Source organism: Notolabrus celidotus, chromosome 15, assembly GCF_009762535.1.
Source record: "Notolabrus celidotus isolate fNotCel1 chromosome 15, fNotCel1.pri, whole genome shotgun sequence".
NCBI lineage: Eukaryota > Metazoa > Chordata > Actinopteri > Labriformes > Labridae > Notolabrus > Notolabrus celidotus.
Window position 1 is genome coordinate 19,090,031 of NC_048286.1, and position 16,811 is coordinate 19,106,841.

Consider the following 16,811-nt stretch of genomic DNA (forward strand, 5'->3'; position numbering starts at 1 on the left):
GCTCTTTTATCTGCAACACCTCCATTCTGGAACCATGCGTCTGCCCTTTGTGTTAACACTGTTGCTGATTTTTGTAGCACTCGAAAAGTCCAATCTAATGCATGTAATGTGAGGGGAAAAAAAGTCAACAGATCCACTTCAAACTGCTCAGTCCTCACAGAGACACACTGGGATCAAAATATGACTTCCCATAGTTAACAAAGAAGAGGCATTGACTGGAACACGCAGCACTTCTGTGGTCCCTTGGGAAGAAAAGAAAACGGTTAATGGTTCTGGCTGAGCAGATCAATTTATACTGAAAGCAGCATAAAAATCCATTGATGCCACAATCTAGCAAATCACTTGTGTGAAAAACTACAGAGCATCAATACTCATTTCTTTTATTGTTGTTTTGTAACAATCCACAGTTTCTGTTTTTAATAATTTTATTATTTTTATACAGTATTGAAACAAAAAAAATAATGTGGTGCATTCACATTTTTCCCAAGGGATTCTTTGCAAGTTTGATCTCTACAAGGGTAAAACAGTGAAAAGCTTGAAGCTGGATCCATCCAAAGCTCACAGGGAATAGGAAGACTGGGCCTGATTTTAAAATCATCTACAAGTTTTGATGGATTCTTTTTTTTTCTGCGCCAACATTTCATTCCCCATTTACGTGTGTTTACTGTGTTTTTGTCAGGGACGATGAATCAGGTTCCCAGCGTTTGTCTTTAAAAGAAACTTCCAGTCCATGCGTAACAACAGTCCAAAGAAAACAAACAAATCCTCTCTGACCAGTCTCTTCCTCCTCTTCTCCACAGTTCATCGTCTACGCCACGTAAGTGTACACTTTACGATCTTCTGGCGTCCTTGCCAAGTATTCTCTTTCTATTAGTCCTTCTATACGCTTTTTGATAACCACAGGGCTGGGAAGAAAACGTGCCCGGAGCTGCTGGGTCACCTGAAAACACAAAGTGATGAATGTAAGAAAACAGGTTTCAAAATAACGTGGGGTCATAATAAAAATATTTAAACCTTAACGATCAGGAAGTTCAGAAGATTCAAATCTACAGGATTCAAAATTGTTGTTCACATTTAAGCAAAACAGAATATGTGCCGTCATGTGAGTTCTTACCTCCGCCACTAGGACATTGTGCTGCATTTTCTTCCTTGACTTCATGATTCGGACAATGGCCGCTTCGATCTCATGCTTCCTGTCGTCATCCACTTTCTGCCGCGTCTCTTTCCTTTCTGGGTCTGATTCCCCTTGTTTAGCAGCAACTGAAAGAGAAAAGGATACAGGGATATCAAAACGTAGGTACTGTACCAATGTGAGAGTTTAGATTCGCTGGCATTTACTGGCTTTTGGACGGTTTCACGTACCGTTGACTGAAGATATCAGCCAAAATACAAATAACTATTGGTCCAAATATGAGATGGCTTTTCTTTTTTTTTACCCTTGAAAGATGTTTTAAAAAAAGGAGGGGGGGGGGGGGGGGGGGGGGGGCAGTAAGACATAAAGCTGTCAGGCTGGACAAAACCACTAAGAAAATGTCTCAGTTGATTTTAAAATCTCCCACAAGTTGATCAGGATGAAGTCTGGAGAAATCTACACCACAATGATAGACATAAGGATGAAAGGAAGGACTCTTCTGCTTGTGCTGGTTTTATAGATAGAAATTAAAATTGAAACATCGTCTTTTCTCTGGCGCTCGCTGAACATTACACAGTATGATATATGCATTATAACAAATAAAGCATACAGTGAAAGGTTTCGACAGCTTTACTGCCCTACATGTCTGAAAACATGGGTAAATGAATATTAACAGAGGTCTCTCACTACAGGAAGTCACACTGGCATTGGTAAATGTAGCTTATTATGCCTAGATGGCTATTTAGAGCTTATGCCTGATAGTTGTTCTGTATGGCTGGAATTCTGGAAAGTTACAGGCAGAACTGGCAGATGATAAAAAGTTTACCATGAACTCTGATAGGAATATCCAGAATGAAACATGAACAAGGGTATTCTGTTAATATTCCAAGCTAACTGTGTATCTCCTGTTGACAACAAGAAATTGTAATTTATTCATATAAACATTCTCACGTGTTAAAACGTTGCAGGATGCTCAACATTTCAAATTAAAGCGGTATGTCTCCACTGACGTCGAGTACAGACTGAAGTTTCCAGCATCGTGTTTCAGATTTTAAGACATTCAGCTCTCCAGGCCAGAAGTTCTCGATTAGTCTCTATGTGTTGTAAACAAACTTTGCCTACCTGTCTGTATCTTGACTCTGTGCAGTTTGGAAGTAAACTGATCATTCACTGTAAACACGTGACCGCTCTCGATCTCCTTGGACTTTGGCTCCTTGGTGAGAACTCTCTGTGTCGGCTTCCCGCAGGCCAAAGACTGCAGCGCTCGCACTAACTCCCTCTCAGGAATATCCGTCTCCTGCTGGATCTCCTACGGATTAGGATGGGGGGGGGGGGGGGGGGGGGGGGGGGGGCAACGAAATTGTGAGGAGGGCACAAATTAAAGAGAAAAATCCATCCTCACTTGTAGTAATTTAGTCAGGTCATACTACAAGCTACAGTTATCTCTTTAAAAGCAACAAGATTTAAAGGCAAAGCAGGATTAAGATAGCTGGATGACAGTATGTCCTTACCTCAAAAGTGCACTTTTCTCTGTTATTGAAGAGCATGAGGATAGTCATTTGGAAGGTTGAGACCTGGAGGATGTGCTTGCGGGTGTTTGAGCCCGTCACCTGAGCACCACCGACACCTACTTCCGAACCATCCTCCTGGACATGAAGTTAAAAAAATAAGAGAGAGAAATTCAGACTTTTGAATCATCACTCTGCCTCCCTTCCAACTCCAATGCTCCAACCTCGAGTCGTGTCACCTACAGTAAAGAAGAAAGAAGAAACTAGACAAGTGTTTCATAAGTCATGTGTCTACCTTTTTGATAGCCCCGTAGAAAGTTGCATTCAGGTCTGCCCCGCCCATGTGGTGCTGCAGTGTGAGCTGTCTGCCACTGTGCTTAGCGAGGTAAAACCTGTCAAATAAGAGCAAAGTTTCACTTCTGTACAGACAACAATATGAAGCCTATTTATGTGCAACAAACTGTTTGATTAAATGTAAGGGAGTTACCTTCTAAAGACTTCAAATGCATGTCTGGGAGCAGGGGGGATGGTGCATTTAGGTGTTGCAGACTGCGTAGGCCAGTAGCCAGTTGTAAGGACTCTTACTGTGAGGTCAACACCGCTTAGAGATGCCTGTAAGAGATGCAATTTTGTTAGAATTTCTTTCAATGCAGATTTTTACAGTTAGCATGACTGAACAGTTCCAGCATCTTGATTACAGAACATTGGGCGGCTGTGGCTCAGTGGGTGGAGTCGGTCGTCTATCAATCAGAAGGCTGACGGTTTGATCCCAGCTCCGGCAGTCACATGCTGAAGTGTCCTTGAGCGAGAAACTGAACCCCGAATTACTCCCGCTGTTATTCAGAGGTGTGTGAATGTGAACGAATGAGATCAGCTAACACTGATGGTCCCTCACTACATAGCAGCCTCTACCATCAGTGAGTGAATGGGTATGAATGGGTGAATGTGACGAGTAATGTAAAAGCACTTTGAGTTGTCAGAAAGACTAGAAAAGTGCTATATAAGTCCATTTACCATTCACCATTGGCACAGAACTGTGTGTTACTTTTTGTGACTAGAATGCACAAATAAAAATGTGCCTCATGTCTAATATCTTGTGGTTTGTTTTTGTTTTTTTTAAGGTGTCTGTCAGCCTTACCGATGTGGTTTGTATGTGCTGCCTGAACTCATCCATGGTAGTGTTAGAGATACTCATGTCTCTGAACATCCCTTCCAGTTTCGAGGTAAACTGACAGCCACATTCTGTCTGTGAAGGAGAAAAACACAAGAAAGAGTTCAAACCACTCAAGTTCATTTTGACAGTGCATAGGCAGCAAGACCAGGATGTGACCTTGCATCTTCATCTAACACCTTTCTCACTCTTTTACCTTAAGCTTAGAGATCATGTTCTTCTCTGAGTCATCTGACACACTCTTGTTGCTGAGCAGTCTGCGGCCCAGATGCTGCTTGTAGTACCTTTCAAACACATCCTTCTCCTGCATGAACCTAAATAACACCATGGCCTTGTCGAGGATGGACTCCACCTCCTGTTCTGTCAACTGGTCCACAAAACAGGATAAAAGAAGAATGAGACACTGTACTCTACATACAGAGGAGGAAAATGTAAAAAAATATTTGTGATGTTAAAAGGCTGCATACCCCTTTGACTCCCTTCTTTAGCTTGTCATCAATAAAGAGAGAGAGGTACTCTGGTGAGCGGGAGTTGAGGTTGAGGAAATACTCAAAGTCTCCAGCTATGGTTTGTTTGAAGAGTCTGTCATTGTTGAAGGACTCGAGGAGGAAACGATCGAATCGTGTCTTCAGGTCAAGCAGGCCCTGTATGGAAGCAATAAAGAGGTTAGATAATCCATAACAGCACATTTATCTTTCATTCAACTGCATTCCGGTCTCAAAAGAGCGTCCAAGCATTGAGAAATACAGCTGTGCATTTGGACTCGTTCTTTAACCAGCATACCTGGATATAATCAACAGGGTTCTTTCCTTCTCCCTCCTCTGACACCAGAGCTTTGCCTTGCTCCCTCAGGTAAGCGCTCATACACTCGCACATGGTTTTAAGGCCATTTGGCACACGACTGAACAGCTTGTACATGCATGCCAGATCTGAGAGAAGGAGACAAAGGGGGAATAAGAATTAGCCACAAATGGAAACTTTTTAAGGACAGGCTGAAAGGTAATAAATACATTTACTATATAAATAAATCATTATCAGAACTGATTGAAAACAAATGAACATCAATAACACAAATCTGTTACCTTCTGTCTTGCCATTTTTAAGCATGTGAACAAGGCCGGAGTTCTCCATCTCCACAATTGTCTTCATGTGTTTAGAAATCAGCTCTCTCTCCACCACCTTGACAATGGGCTCTTCGGTAGATTTGTCCAGGCAATGCATAACTCGCTCAATCTCCTCGTTGATTCTAGCCTCCACCTTCTTTATGTAGACACTGGCACTGTTTTCTGCAAGGAACTTTTGGCTCTCCATCTAAAAAGATAAGATGTTGTGTGTCATTTCATTCCAAGGATGCTTCAGTGGTTTCAGAAACATAGAGACACCAAGAAAAAAAAACACAGACTCACCTGGAAAAATTCTGCTGACATCTCTAAGAAAGGGCCCTCGAAGTCCTCCTCATACACAGACCTGCCATCCAGGCCAAGAATCATCAGCATCTGGCAGGCATTTCTGATCGCCCCCCTTAAAAAAAAAAAAAAAAAGACAAGCATTGTAAGGCTTCCAATTATCTTATAATACCAAAATAGCCAGAGGCAGAAATCACTTAGTGAAACTGTACTCCTGCATACCTGTCCACCACTTCACCCTTCCTCTCACGAGCGATCATGTCCAGTAACGTCTGTCTCAGGTGGTCTCGGATGCAGCCGTAGCGCACCACCTGGTCCCTGAATATGATGAGCCCGAGGTTGTACACATTCTCCACATTGTTTTGCTGCACATAGACCCGGTCCTGGGAGATGAGACAGTGGTTAAAAAGACGATCAGATTCAAATAAAAGAGGGCATTTTGAGACCAAACTACTACAGAGTAGAGCTGGGCGATATAACAGTAAATATCGTGATATAACTTTAGTATAAATATAACAAATGTTCAATAGAAATTAGATTCTCAAACACTGGAAAGGGAGGGGCGAAATGTGCCTTAAACACTAGTTGCCATCCAACATTAAACAGGTGAGGAAGAAGGCACTGAACAGCCAATCATGTCACAGGGTAAGAGGTAGGCAGGATTAAAGACATTTAAAGTAGGGCTGGGCAATAAATCCATAACGATATCTCCCAGCTCTAATTTGAAGTGATGTAAACACACAGCTGAAACAAGCGACAGTGACCCTGAAGAAAACAAAAAACCTACCAGCTCAAAGCAGAGTGAAACCATACTCAACAAGAAAGGCCACTTAACTTCATTAGTTTAGATAGTTGAGATATTTTGGCTAAAAAAACTGAGTGCAACCCCCAGCTGCAAATTATCATGTCAGTGTTTACCAGCACCGTCCCTAACCACAAAAAACACAAAGAAATAACGAATGCAGTTGCTTTTTATTTATTTATTTTTTTTGGCGAATGCAACAGCAGAATTTCTAGAGTGTCCCTCTCTGGTTGTCAGTCTAACACTGTAACTATTAACTTCATTGAATATAATTCAGGATTTAGATAAAGCAAGAGCACAGTGACATTTTGAACACGTTTAATGTAGGGACGGGCATTCAAACCAAAATACTACTACTAATAATAATTTCAAGAAACCCAAGGTCGCTTCACAGGGTCAGGTAGGGGGTCTGGGGGGTAGGTGGGGATATCTAATGGGGAAAGGCCTTGAGGAAAAGGTGCGTTTTGACAGTTTTTTTAAAAGTGTCCAGGGTTAGGGCGCTGCAGATGTCGAGAGGGAGAGAGTTCCAAAGAGTCGGGGCTGCAACACTGAATGCTCTGTCCCCAAAAGGCCGCAGCTTAGCCCAGGGGATCAGGAGGAGACCCAGGTCCGAAGACCGTAAGTTCCAGGATGGAGTGTGTTGGTGGAGGTCAGCCAGGTATTGGGGGGCGAGGGCATGCAGGGATTTGTAGATGAGGAGGAGGAGTTTTAGGAGATGCGGTACAGGGAGCCAGTGGAGGTGAATGAGAGTGGGGGTGATATTCATTAATCATTGGCATCTATATGGTCGCTGTGACTGTCACAAATGTTTTCTTCTTCTTTTGATATTTAATGCAGTTAGCATTCTTCTTCTTCTGTTTGGTTATGAGCAAACAGCTTTAAGATGCTCTTTAGCCACCGTCTGGCGGGAATACCATATTACAACCAGGCACCGGCAAAACAATGAAAATTTGTACTTTTAAAATCAGATAATATTCAAAGTAACTCTTTGATTTTTTACAATGTGAAAGAATATTTGGAAATCATTGCCCATCCCTAGTTTAATGTCAACCGCGACAGTAGTACACCTAAGCACTGAATAACCATAAAGCTTTCCCTGCACTGTGGGAAACAATATTACTCCACTTATAACCCTTAGTAAACAATACTCTACTACACTGATACACAGTATACAATTTGATTTATCTGTCTTTTAAACTTAAAGCAAACTATATAAATTATGTCACATAATAATCTACAATCTAAATCTTCACAAAAATAAATCTAATCTGACACAAAACACCTGCTTCCTGTTAGCAGCATCCAAAATGAGGGATACAAGAAGCTTATCAGAGGACTACATCCCAGATACAAGCTAACTGGTTGCTTCAATTTTCACTCGTGAGCAAAAATCTGCCTTTAAAAAGACATTTAATAAAGATTTGATATTTATCTTGATATCTATCGATAATGACTAATATGAAAAATGTTAGCGTGATAACATCTTTTTCAATATCAGCCAGCAATCCTACAGAGCAGTTAAAACTCCTGTTTATTTCAGAGTAGCAGTTTACAGAATGAACAGTGTTCATCATCTCTCTATTTGCATCACAGGTCATCAAGTTACACTTCGAATTTTCTAAAAATCCCTACTTCCTCTGAGATATAATGTGGTGCAGCTATAAAGTACAATCTGTAGGGGTTGGATAAACTTTAATGATATAATGTGCAGTCCAGCTGACAGGTTTTACAGCATTACTGGGTTATGAGTGTCCAAATAAAAGGCTAGTATGTGTTTGGGTTGTCAGAAATCACAAAGCACAAGCCCGAGCACAAGCCCCCTAGCAGAAAACATAATTATTGAGAGGGACGGTATTTGAAAAGACTTGAAAAACAGCTTGCATTAGTCCAGAATGACAAATATTTAGAAGGCCCAATTAGCTGGTTTGTACCAGACCAGAAACGTTCAAAGATATATCCGGGAATCCTTTTTGTAAGTGTCACTGCTGTTTATTTTAATCTTTAATATTTTAATATTTTAATTGCAATTTAATCTATTTGACTTTATTCTCTTAACTATTTTATCACTCTAACGTGCCTTATTCTTATTTCTATTGTCATATAGTGCTTTTTAAATGTTAAATTATGTGCTGCTATGTGAAGAAGTGCTAAACTGCTTTTCATTGTTTCACAACAATGACAATGAAGATCTATTCTATTCTATGAGTGCTTCAGAGTCCTTTAGAATCTAAAGAAAAGTGTGTAAACTTTTGCAATCCTCCTGGACCTGTATCCGTGTCTCCAGGGCCTAAAGTGAGGCAAAGGCCTTCAACAAGGTTAACACACCTGATGAGCAAAGCAGAGTCACACTTGCTGCATCTCTGTGGCTGTCCTTTAGAGGTCAGCAGCAGCAGGCCGCTCTCATTGTACAAACGTGGTGCGTAAGCCGTGGTTGAATGACAGAATGCTGGCTGCCAGGGGTATGGCCAGGACAGGAAAAGAAAGAGTGTACTACAATAAAACCCCAGGAGAGCTGTCTAGATTCTGTGCTAACTGTGCCATTGTTTAGCCTCCGCTTGTGGCCATCTCTAAGCTCACTCACAAACCCACAAACACTCTGGACTTGCTGCTGGCGAAAGTAAATCAAGTAGTTCTGCCAGTTTTCCAACAAAACAAACAAATACAGTAACAGAGGCTCATTGTTAGGCCGGCGAATAAAACAGCACCTTACTATCAAAGTCCAGAACGGGATGTAAATGAGAGAGGGCCAGAGTTTGAAACAAAGGCCTGTTTCTTCAAAAGCAGAAATTACTCATGACAGTTAACAAGCAACATTATCCACTCACAGATGCAACAGAAGCTCTTGTTAAGATGTTAAACCAAATGTTCACCTACCATGTACATTAGGATGTCTCTGATCATGACCATTGCAGTTTGATGGTCATTCCAAGCCTGATTCAGCGTTTGCAGAAAGTTGTTATTGAGCGAGTTTAGGACATCTTCCCGTACCTGGAAACACAAACAGATCACAGCAGCATTAACCCTTCTGGGTCCATTTGCCCCTGACACAGTGAGAACAATCTGCACTAACACAAATAAAAACTCTGCAAAAAACAGGGATTTGGGGAAAAAGGAAAAATGGTCTGATATTGAGAATGAAGATTTTCACATGAGGAATTGCCTGCATTTAATGTAAATTGTTGTAAATATCTTTGTTGGTTACCAAATTTGAACATTTTTTTTTGGAATGTACAAGTTATATTTGCATTCTATGACTTAAAAATGGTTCATAAAAAATGTTTGTGGTTTTCACAGTTAAGAGTCTAACTTTTTCCTATTCAGATTTTATGTTTTTTGGGTGATTTTAGGTCTAGTGTGTTATTACTTTATGTCAAAATGAAAAAATAACTGCAAAGTCACACTTGTGGGGTTGTGCTGAAAAGAATGACACCAAACAAGGAAAGGTAAAAAGTTTTTTAGGGGAAATATAAAAGGTTAAATCAAAATGAGTCAAAAACGGCCAATTATACACTGGACAAGGGGTTCCTAAAGTGTGGGTCGGGATCCCCTGGGGGGTTGCGAGACAAAAATTTGGGGTTGTGAGATGTCTTCCAGAATGTTTTTTTTTTTAAAGTTTTCTAAAAATAGTACATTTTACCCATTATAGTAAAGAATATTGACAAACATAGTAGCTACACTTTTAATAAAACCTTGAAAATAGAATGTAATGTGTTTTCTGCCTTTCTTTGTTCCCAGATGACTCCTAAGATTAGGGTTAGTGAACACTGACTTATCAAAAGCATCAGTAGCAGTAGGTTAATTCATAACCGCACAGGAAACACAGACACATGCTCATATAGGTAGACTAATTTTCTGCAGACCAGCTAAATGAAGCCACATTAAATCACTTTGAGGGGGGTCGCGAGTCTTGCCATCTATATTTTGGGGGTCGTAGGCTGAAAAGTTTGGGAACCCTGATCTAGACCCCATAGGGTTAAGGTCATGTTATTTGAATTTGAGTGATTGATGAACACATGTGAAATCATAACTGTCTGAAAAAAGCAACACTAGAGTTAAGACATTCCCTTTGGACTCATCATGCCGTTATGTGTGTACAAATCAGCCATGTAGAAACCATTTTAAATTGAGCACGCCTTACATAAACTTTCACTTTACACAAAGGGAAAGCACATGTGCCACAGAAGGGTTTCATGTGGAAAAGATGATTTGATGTTGCAAAACCAAGATAGTGAAAAAGGGAGAGCTGTGTTAGCCAGAGACAAAGCTTTCAATGCCCTTATCAATCTATAAACAACCCTTCCCTATGGTCATGAGCTTATGGTGACAAAGGAATGTGACTGTGGATACATTGATCAGATTAATTTCTCCCACAGGTTGGCAGGGATCAGTCTTAGAGATGGTGTACAACAGGAACATGTTGTAGGGGTAATAATATATCTCATCTTGACTTGAAACGCTGCAACATGCCCCGGAAAGAGCATCTGAAATAACTTGCATAGCATACAACCAGTGTCCAGGTAAACACATCCATTTGTTCTTGTCACAGTGTGGAGGAAGGTTTCAACTTAAAACACAACTGAAACAATGAGAGCTAAAAATCCAACCTGGTTGAACTTAACTTGGGGGTGTGTGTGTGTTTACTGTATGACAGACCTTGTTGACAAATAGCCAATTAGGCTTGACGGTTAGCGTGCCATGGAGCAGGCTAATTCTGTTAACTTGGTTAGTCGGCAGGCTATCAAATAAGCCAAAGTAATAGAATTTAACTTTGAATCAGCAATACTTAAATGGATGAGCTCAGATGAGGAAACGCCCCCATGTGCTGTAAACATTTTACCTTTCTTTGTTTACCAACAAGCAGCAATTTCATTTTTTATATCAGGGGTTCCCAAACTTTTCAGCCTGCGACACCCAAAATATAGGTGTCAAAGACTTATGACCCCCACTGTCCATCAAAGTGATTTAATGTGGCTTCATTTAGCTGGTCTGCAGAAAATTAGCCTACCTATATGAGCATGTGACTGTGCATTTATGAATTAACCTACTGCTACTGATGCTTTTCATAATCAACTGTTCACTAACCCTAAACTTAGGAGTCATCAGGCAAAAAGAAAGGCAGAAAACTCATTAAATTTTCTATTTTCAAGGTTTTATTTCAAAGTTAGCCACTAATTGTCGATATTTTTTACTATAATGGGTAAAATGTACTATTTTTAGATGACTATAGATATCTCACGACCCCCCATTATGTGTCTGGCAACCCCCCAGCGGATCCCGACCCACACTTTGGGAGCCCCTGTTTTATATACATCTATAAGTGACAAACGCCAGCAGAATGGAAACTCAAAACAGAGTCTCAATCTGATAAAGATCACTGAATATCTTAAACTCTGAGTTGGTATTTTTTGTTTCTGCTAAGCAGGGACAGGACAACACCTCAGTGTTCCCTTAACTACTTTCAGAGAGGGTGCTGCATTAGAGAGGAAAATGTTCCTCACTTTGTTGATGAGATGCTCCGTGACGACCTCCCTCAGGCCTGTGTACAGCTTCTCCCCGTGCTTATGGAGCACCATGGTGTAGGCATTCCTGTATAGCTCCTCAAAGCTCAACCCGCTGTTGTTCTTCCTCTGGATCTCTTGGATGGCATTTTTTAGAAGGTCCCAGATGTTGTTGACATACTTCTCATCCATTGTCATCTAAGACGGGGCAGAAAGAAGAATACTTGCATCAGTAAATGTCAGTTCCGCTAGATACACTTAGAGGAGGACAGAACATTCTTCATAATAAAAGTTCACAATATATTCACAAAGTTGACATTGCAGCTTGCAGACATAAAAATGTATAAAAGGTTGTCTGCGGTATAATTTACTGCCAAGAATGTCAGTCAGTGGATGGTGCAAAAGATTGCAATGATAGAGCACCATTCATAGTAAGAGCAATTCAAAGTGCTTTACAGAGTTAAAAACAAAAACCAGAACAGTAACAATCAACAAAAACATATAGCAAACACTAAAAACATTAAAATTCTTTATGCGGCCAGTTATGTTTGATCTTCTCTCTCTCTCTCTCTCTCTGTCTCTCTCTCTCTGTCTCTCTCTCTCTCTGTCTCTGTACTTATTTAACTTAACGTACATAGTAAATAGTGTTGGGTCTTATTATTTATTTAAATTAGGAGGGATTATTATAAATAATCAGCCCCCCTTCGCTACTCTGAAGCCTGTAACTTGCAGTCTTACTGTCCCGCCGGACACAGAATCACAACTGATCTTGTCTTAACCGAAATGAACCCTTTAATTATTTGATTCATCTGGCTTTGAGCCTCCTAGCCAACAGCTACAGTGTTCCCGCCTGTCAATCAAGTCAGCTGTGCCTCTCATTGGAAGACTCGTAATCTCAATATCTTCAAAATTGCCACGTTAGAAAAAAAAATCACCCCCTGCACAGTGTGTGCCGATCAAGAAATGAGCTATCCAGACTACACTCCTCTTTTGTACCAGGCTGTAGACATGTTTATTTCTGCTGTAAAGATCTGCTTTTTTGAATTGGTGTGTATGTGGTTTCCGGTACTTCGGGAGCCAGCCTCAAGCTGATCCTCGATGAACTGCAGTTTTTAGCACTTCTGTATTGGACTCATATTTTTAGACCGGAGGTTGCCGCTTGAAGTTAGGATAGTGCCAAATGAGAAAATATTTGATGGATCATTCTGATAAAAAGTATATATTTTGATGACAGTTACCCTGCATTTAGACCAAAAGACATCAACACATAGATCAAATAATTACATTAATTGACAAATATGAATCCCTTCATTCAAATATGTTTTGACACTAACTAGGACCACCTGGTGGTACATTTAACCCTTGACTAATGGGCTGGGCTTGCACTTGCATTTGAGCTAAACATTTGAGAAAGGATTAACTGAGCACTCACTCATCTGCTCACTGACTCATTCTACCTGACACCCACTGATAATAACACAACATATCCAAGACTCTAAATTGCATTTATGTGTGTGTTTTTCCCCACAGTGCTAATCTACACAATACAGAACACTTAAAACGAGATTGTATACCTCACAAAATGGCAGTTGAGTGTGCTCATGAGTGGGATTAGTTTTGAAACAAGTAGGGAAATGTGCAGTTCAGCAGCCCAGTGGTGTTTGCTTTTAGTACTGCGCTAACTAGCATGGTAGGTAGCTGAGTAAGTTGTCCGTCACATTAAGTGCACTTCAGTTACATATGGCTTGTTTACTGTGGTCTCACGTTGGGCTGAAGTTACACTAGCCCTGAAGCTAACACGAAGTGCTTATGTGTTAAATCCAGTCGATAACAACCTACGCCAATTGCGTTGTGCAATCAGATGTCAACAGCCAAATGAGCTTGCTGTTACCAAAACGTAATGATAGTTGCTGACTGACTGCAACTTAACGTCAGGTCAGCTAACACCACCAGGCCTGCTACACAGATAGCCACTATTTACAAGGGAACTTTCTCCACATATGCTAACATTAGCTAAACGACAGTAGCCTCTTTTAGAGCAGTAAGCTAGCTATCATTTAATACATAGACTCAATTGCAAGGCTAATGTTGTTCCGCTAACAGCTATTTTCACATCACAATGACATGTTTTTCTTGTTTGACCAGCTAGCTAGCAGGTAGTTGCTAGCATAAAGATTGATCATCCCCGGTGCTAGAGTCTCACAGTCGGCGTCTCAGCGCTCACAGAGCCGGTAAAGACTTACAGGAAAGGCTCGTATCCTCATCTTGGTGTCCTTCTTGGTGCCGCCTTTGAGGTTGGACATGTTTATGTAGAACGACTTTCGTTTCTTAGTTGACTTAAAGACTACATGAAAGGCAGCTGCTATAGTTTGCTTTCTATGCCAGAAAAGCGGCAGGGAAACTCAGTGACCTCCCCCTTAAGGAAATAGGTCGGTATGTGTGTCTGTTATGTTGTTGTCACTCGCTCTCTTCTCAGTGGTTTTAAGCTAATGTTAGCTTGAGTGCAGTGATGGCGGTCGGCTGTACAACACTGCGCAACGCCAAAGTCTCGCGATAGTTCAGTCATCATACTGACAGGTGCATTCCACAGGTTAAAACTGCCCACTTACATCCTGGTGTTTACATTGATATTTACATCTTGATGAAAGTTTTTGCATTAATGTGTACCAGAGATTTATGGCTCTATTTGTACTTTTATTTTTAATTTTATTTTTTGCTTAATTTGTCATTACCAACCATTATCACACCATGTCAATCAATCAATCAATCAATCAACCTTTATTTGTATAGCGCCAAATCACAATAAACGTTATCTCAAGACGTGCTTTTACAAACATAGGAGGTCTAGACCACTCTATGTCAAATTATGAACAGAGACCCAACACCAAGACAGGGTAAAACTCTGTCTGACCCCACCTTAATCCATCATGAGCATTGCACATCGCAGTATTTAGCTAGTTACAGTGGTGAGGAAAAACTTCCTTTTAACAGGCAGAAACCTCAGGCAGAACCAGACTCATGTTAGACAGCCATCATGCCTCGACCGAGTTGGGTCTGGAAAGACAGATAGAGGGGAGTAAGAGAGAGAGGTGATAGGGATGAGACGAGTAGTAGAAGCTGTTGCCGCTGGAGTCCAGCACGTCCTTATCAGCTGGAGTCCAGAACGTCCACAGCAGGAGGACGTCTACGGCAGCTCAGAGGAACCTACGAGACAAGGGAGCTCAGGGACTCCAGAAAGGTCTATGGTTAGTAACTTTAATGGGACAGGCAGAGTTAAAGTAAGTGATGGGGGGTTGGGGGGAAGGGGGTGAGCTAGGATCCCAGTGTGTCAGTGTGCCAGTTCCCCCGGTAGTCTAGGCCTATAGCAGCATAACAAAAGCTGGTCCAAGCCTGAGCCAGCTCTAACTATAAGCTTTATCAAAAAGGAAATTTTTAAGCCTACTCTTAAAAGTGGAGAGGGTGTCTGCCTCCCAGACCCTGACTGGTAGATGATTCCAAAGGAGAGGTGCCTGATAACTGAAGGTTCTACCTCCCATACTACTTTTAGAGATGTCAATCTGTCACTACTGAAACATTTTTAATACTGTAATTCCCTGTACACATGACTTAGTCAAAAATCAATCCACCGTCTTCAAACAGTTCAAAATGCAGCAGCTCGTCTTTTAACAGGAACTAAAAATGAATTCAGTTGTTACAGCAACCCAGACATAAGTACAATCAAGAAGAAGTTTCATTAAGTAAAATTAAATTAAATTAAATTAAATTAAATTAAATTAAATTAAATTAAATTAAATTAAATTAAAATAGATAAATAAAGCTAGAATACAATTTAGATATATACAATGATACAATGGAAATTAGATTAAATAGAAGTAATTACAGGCAGTAATCGAGACGGGAGGATATGAAGGCATGAATACGTTTCTGAAGATCTTTTGCTGACATTAAGGACTTGACTTTGGATATATTTCTGAGCTGATAAAAACAAGACTGGACAACTTTTTTCACCTGTGGCTCAAAACACAAATTCCAATCAAAAATCACACCAAGGTTTTTGGCTGAGGGTTTGACATTATTTGAAAGCTCACCCAATTTTGGCAGGATTTGATCCCTCTTTGCTGGGGGGCCAAACACAGACTTCAGATTTCGAGTCATTCAGTTCTATAAAGTTGTCTGCAATCCAAGATTTAATTTCTGACAGACAGTTGTGGAGATGAGTGATTTCTGATTGGTTATTATGTTTTATTGGAATGTAAAGTTGCGTGTCATCAGCATAGTAATGATAACGGACATTGTATTTATGAATTATATGACCAAGGGGGAGCATGTAAATGGAAAAAAGACTGTCTCTTTGGCTCATTGTTATATTTATTTATTACCCGGCTTTATTACTGATCTTCTGGATGTGTAAGAAGCTTGATTCTGATTGGTCAAAACCCCTTAACAACCCATTGACAGCGGTTATTAACATTCACTAACATGAGCAACACCAGAATCAAACTGATCACATGCATTCATGTGAAAACAATCCATTGAAAAGAGTCACATTTAACAGGCAGATAAGAATCCATCTTCAGCAAGCCTGAACAGAAAGCCTCGCTGAATGATACGACTTTGTCTGAGTGTTGATGTCGTTGTGAATAGTTTGTTGAGCTTACAGTGTATGTTCTTGTGATTGTCTATGTTTGTGGAAATGCAGAAATGTGCTATGGAAAAGAATTTCCTCAAGGGGACGATAAAGTCTAAAGTCTAAATCACCATGGAACGCTAGCTGATGTGGAATCACTGGGATTATTTTTTTTAAACTGTAAACAAAAATAATTTTAAATTAATAAAAAAATATTTTAATGGAAGTTTTTGACAACGTGTTTATATTTTAAGTTAGTGACCGGGTAATAAGCGGGATAATGTATTGTTAGCAGGTTGTTATGGGAAAAAGAATCCCCTCGGTGTCTTGTCTCATCCTGTCAGGATTCTTTTTCCCATAACAACCTGCTAACCATACATTATCCCTTACTTATTTTTTTAGAAGTCAACCAGGGGTAACTCGTTTTTATCAAGGAAACAATCACTGGTCGCAGTTATAATATAATATTTGGATCAGAATAATTCAAACTTACACATCCCACCAATATATATACTTTATTGGTGGGAATTATTCTGAAATATTGATTATATTTTCATTTGGCATTGTAAACATTCCACAAGATGATGCCATATCCCCGTGATTCGACAGTGAGATCACTATTTTGAATTTTCCCTCACCTAAAAAACTTTGCGACACTATAAAAACT

The 16,811-nt window shown here is 40.3% G+C and overlaps 1 protein-coding gene across 2 annotated transcripts; it reads right to left on the reverse strand.

Annotated features, from left to right (window-relative positions):
* Window positions 1–407: 407 nt before the first annotated feature.
* On the reverse strand, window positions 408–14,065 carry LOC117826448 (cullin-3-like). Of its 2 annotated transcripts, none has more exons than XM_034702500.1 (16): window positions 13,761–14,065; window positions 11,518–11,715; window positions 8,894–9,007; window positions 5,440–5,600; window positions 5,218–5,332; window positions 4,894–5,122; window positions 4,595–4,740; window positions 4,279–4,455; window positions 4,008–4,178; window positions 3,779–3,886; window positions 3,128–3,252; window positions 2,936–3,032; window positions 2,644–2,784; window positions 2,255–2,441; window positions 1,115–1,260; window positions 408–940 (listed from the first exon to the last, which is right to left on the reverse strand). In XM_034702500.1, exons 1-16 carry the CDS (start codon window positions 13,818–13,820, stop codon window positions 809–811), a joined length of 2,307 nt encoding a protein of 768 aa, XP_034558391.1. In that variant the 5' UTR covers window positions 13,821–14,065; the 3' UTR covers window positions 408–808. The 2 variants fall into 2 exon arrangements, with proteins under 2 accessions (XP_034558391.1, XP_034558392.1); XM_034702501.1 differs by having other exon boundaries at window positions 809–940; window positions 2,644–2,778; window positions 13,761–13,936.
* Between the last annotated feature and the right edge of the window lie 2,746 nt (window positions 14,066–16,811).

Excerpts from the sequence above, each read along its gene's own strand:
- LOC117826448 (XM_034702500.1), bottom strand. The coding sequence starts at position 13,820 with ATGTCCAACCTCAAAGGCGGCACCAAGAAGGACACCAAGATGAGGATA. Across the intron at positions 5,601-8,893 it reads GAGACATCCTAATGTACATG|GACCGGGTCTATGTGCAGCA; the intron begins GTAGGTGAACAT and ends CTCATCTCCCAG. Across the intron at positions 2,785-2,935 it reads TCTACGGGGCTATCAAAAAG|GTCCAGGAGGATGGTTCGGA; the intron begins GTAGACACATGA and ends TTTTAACTTCAT.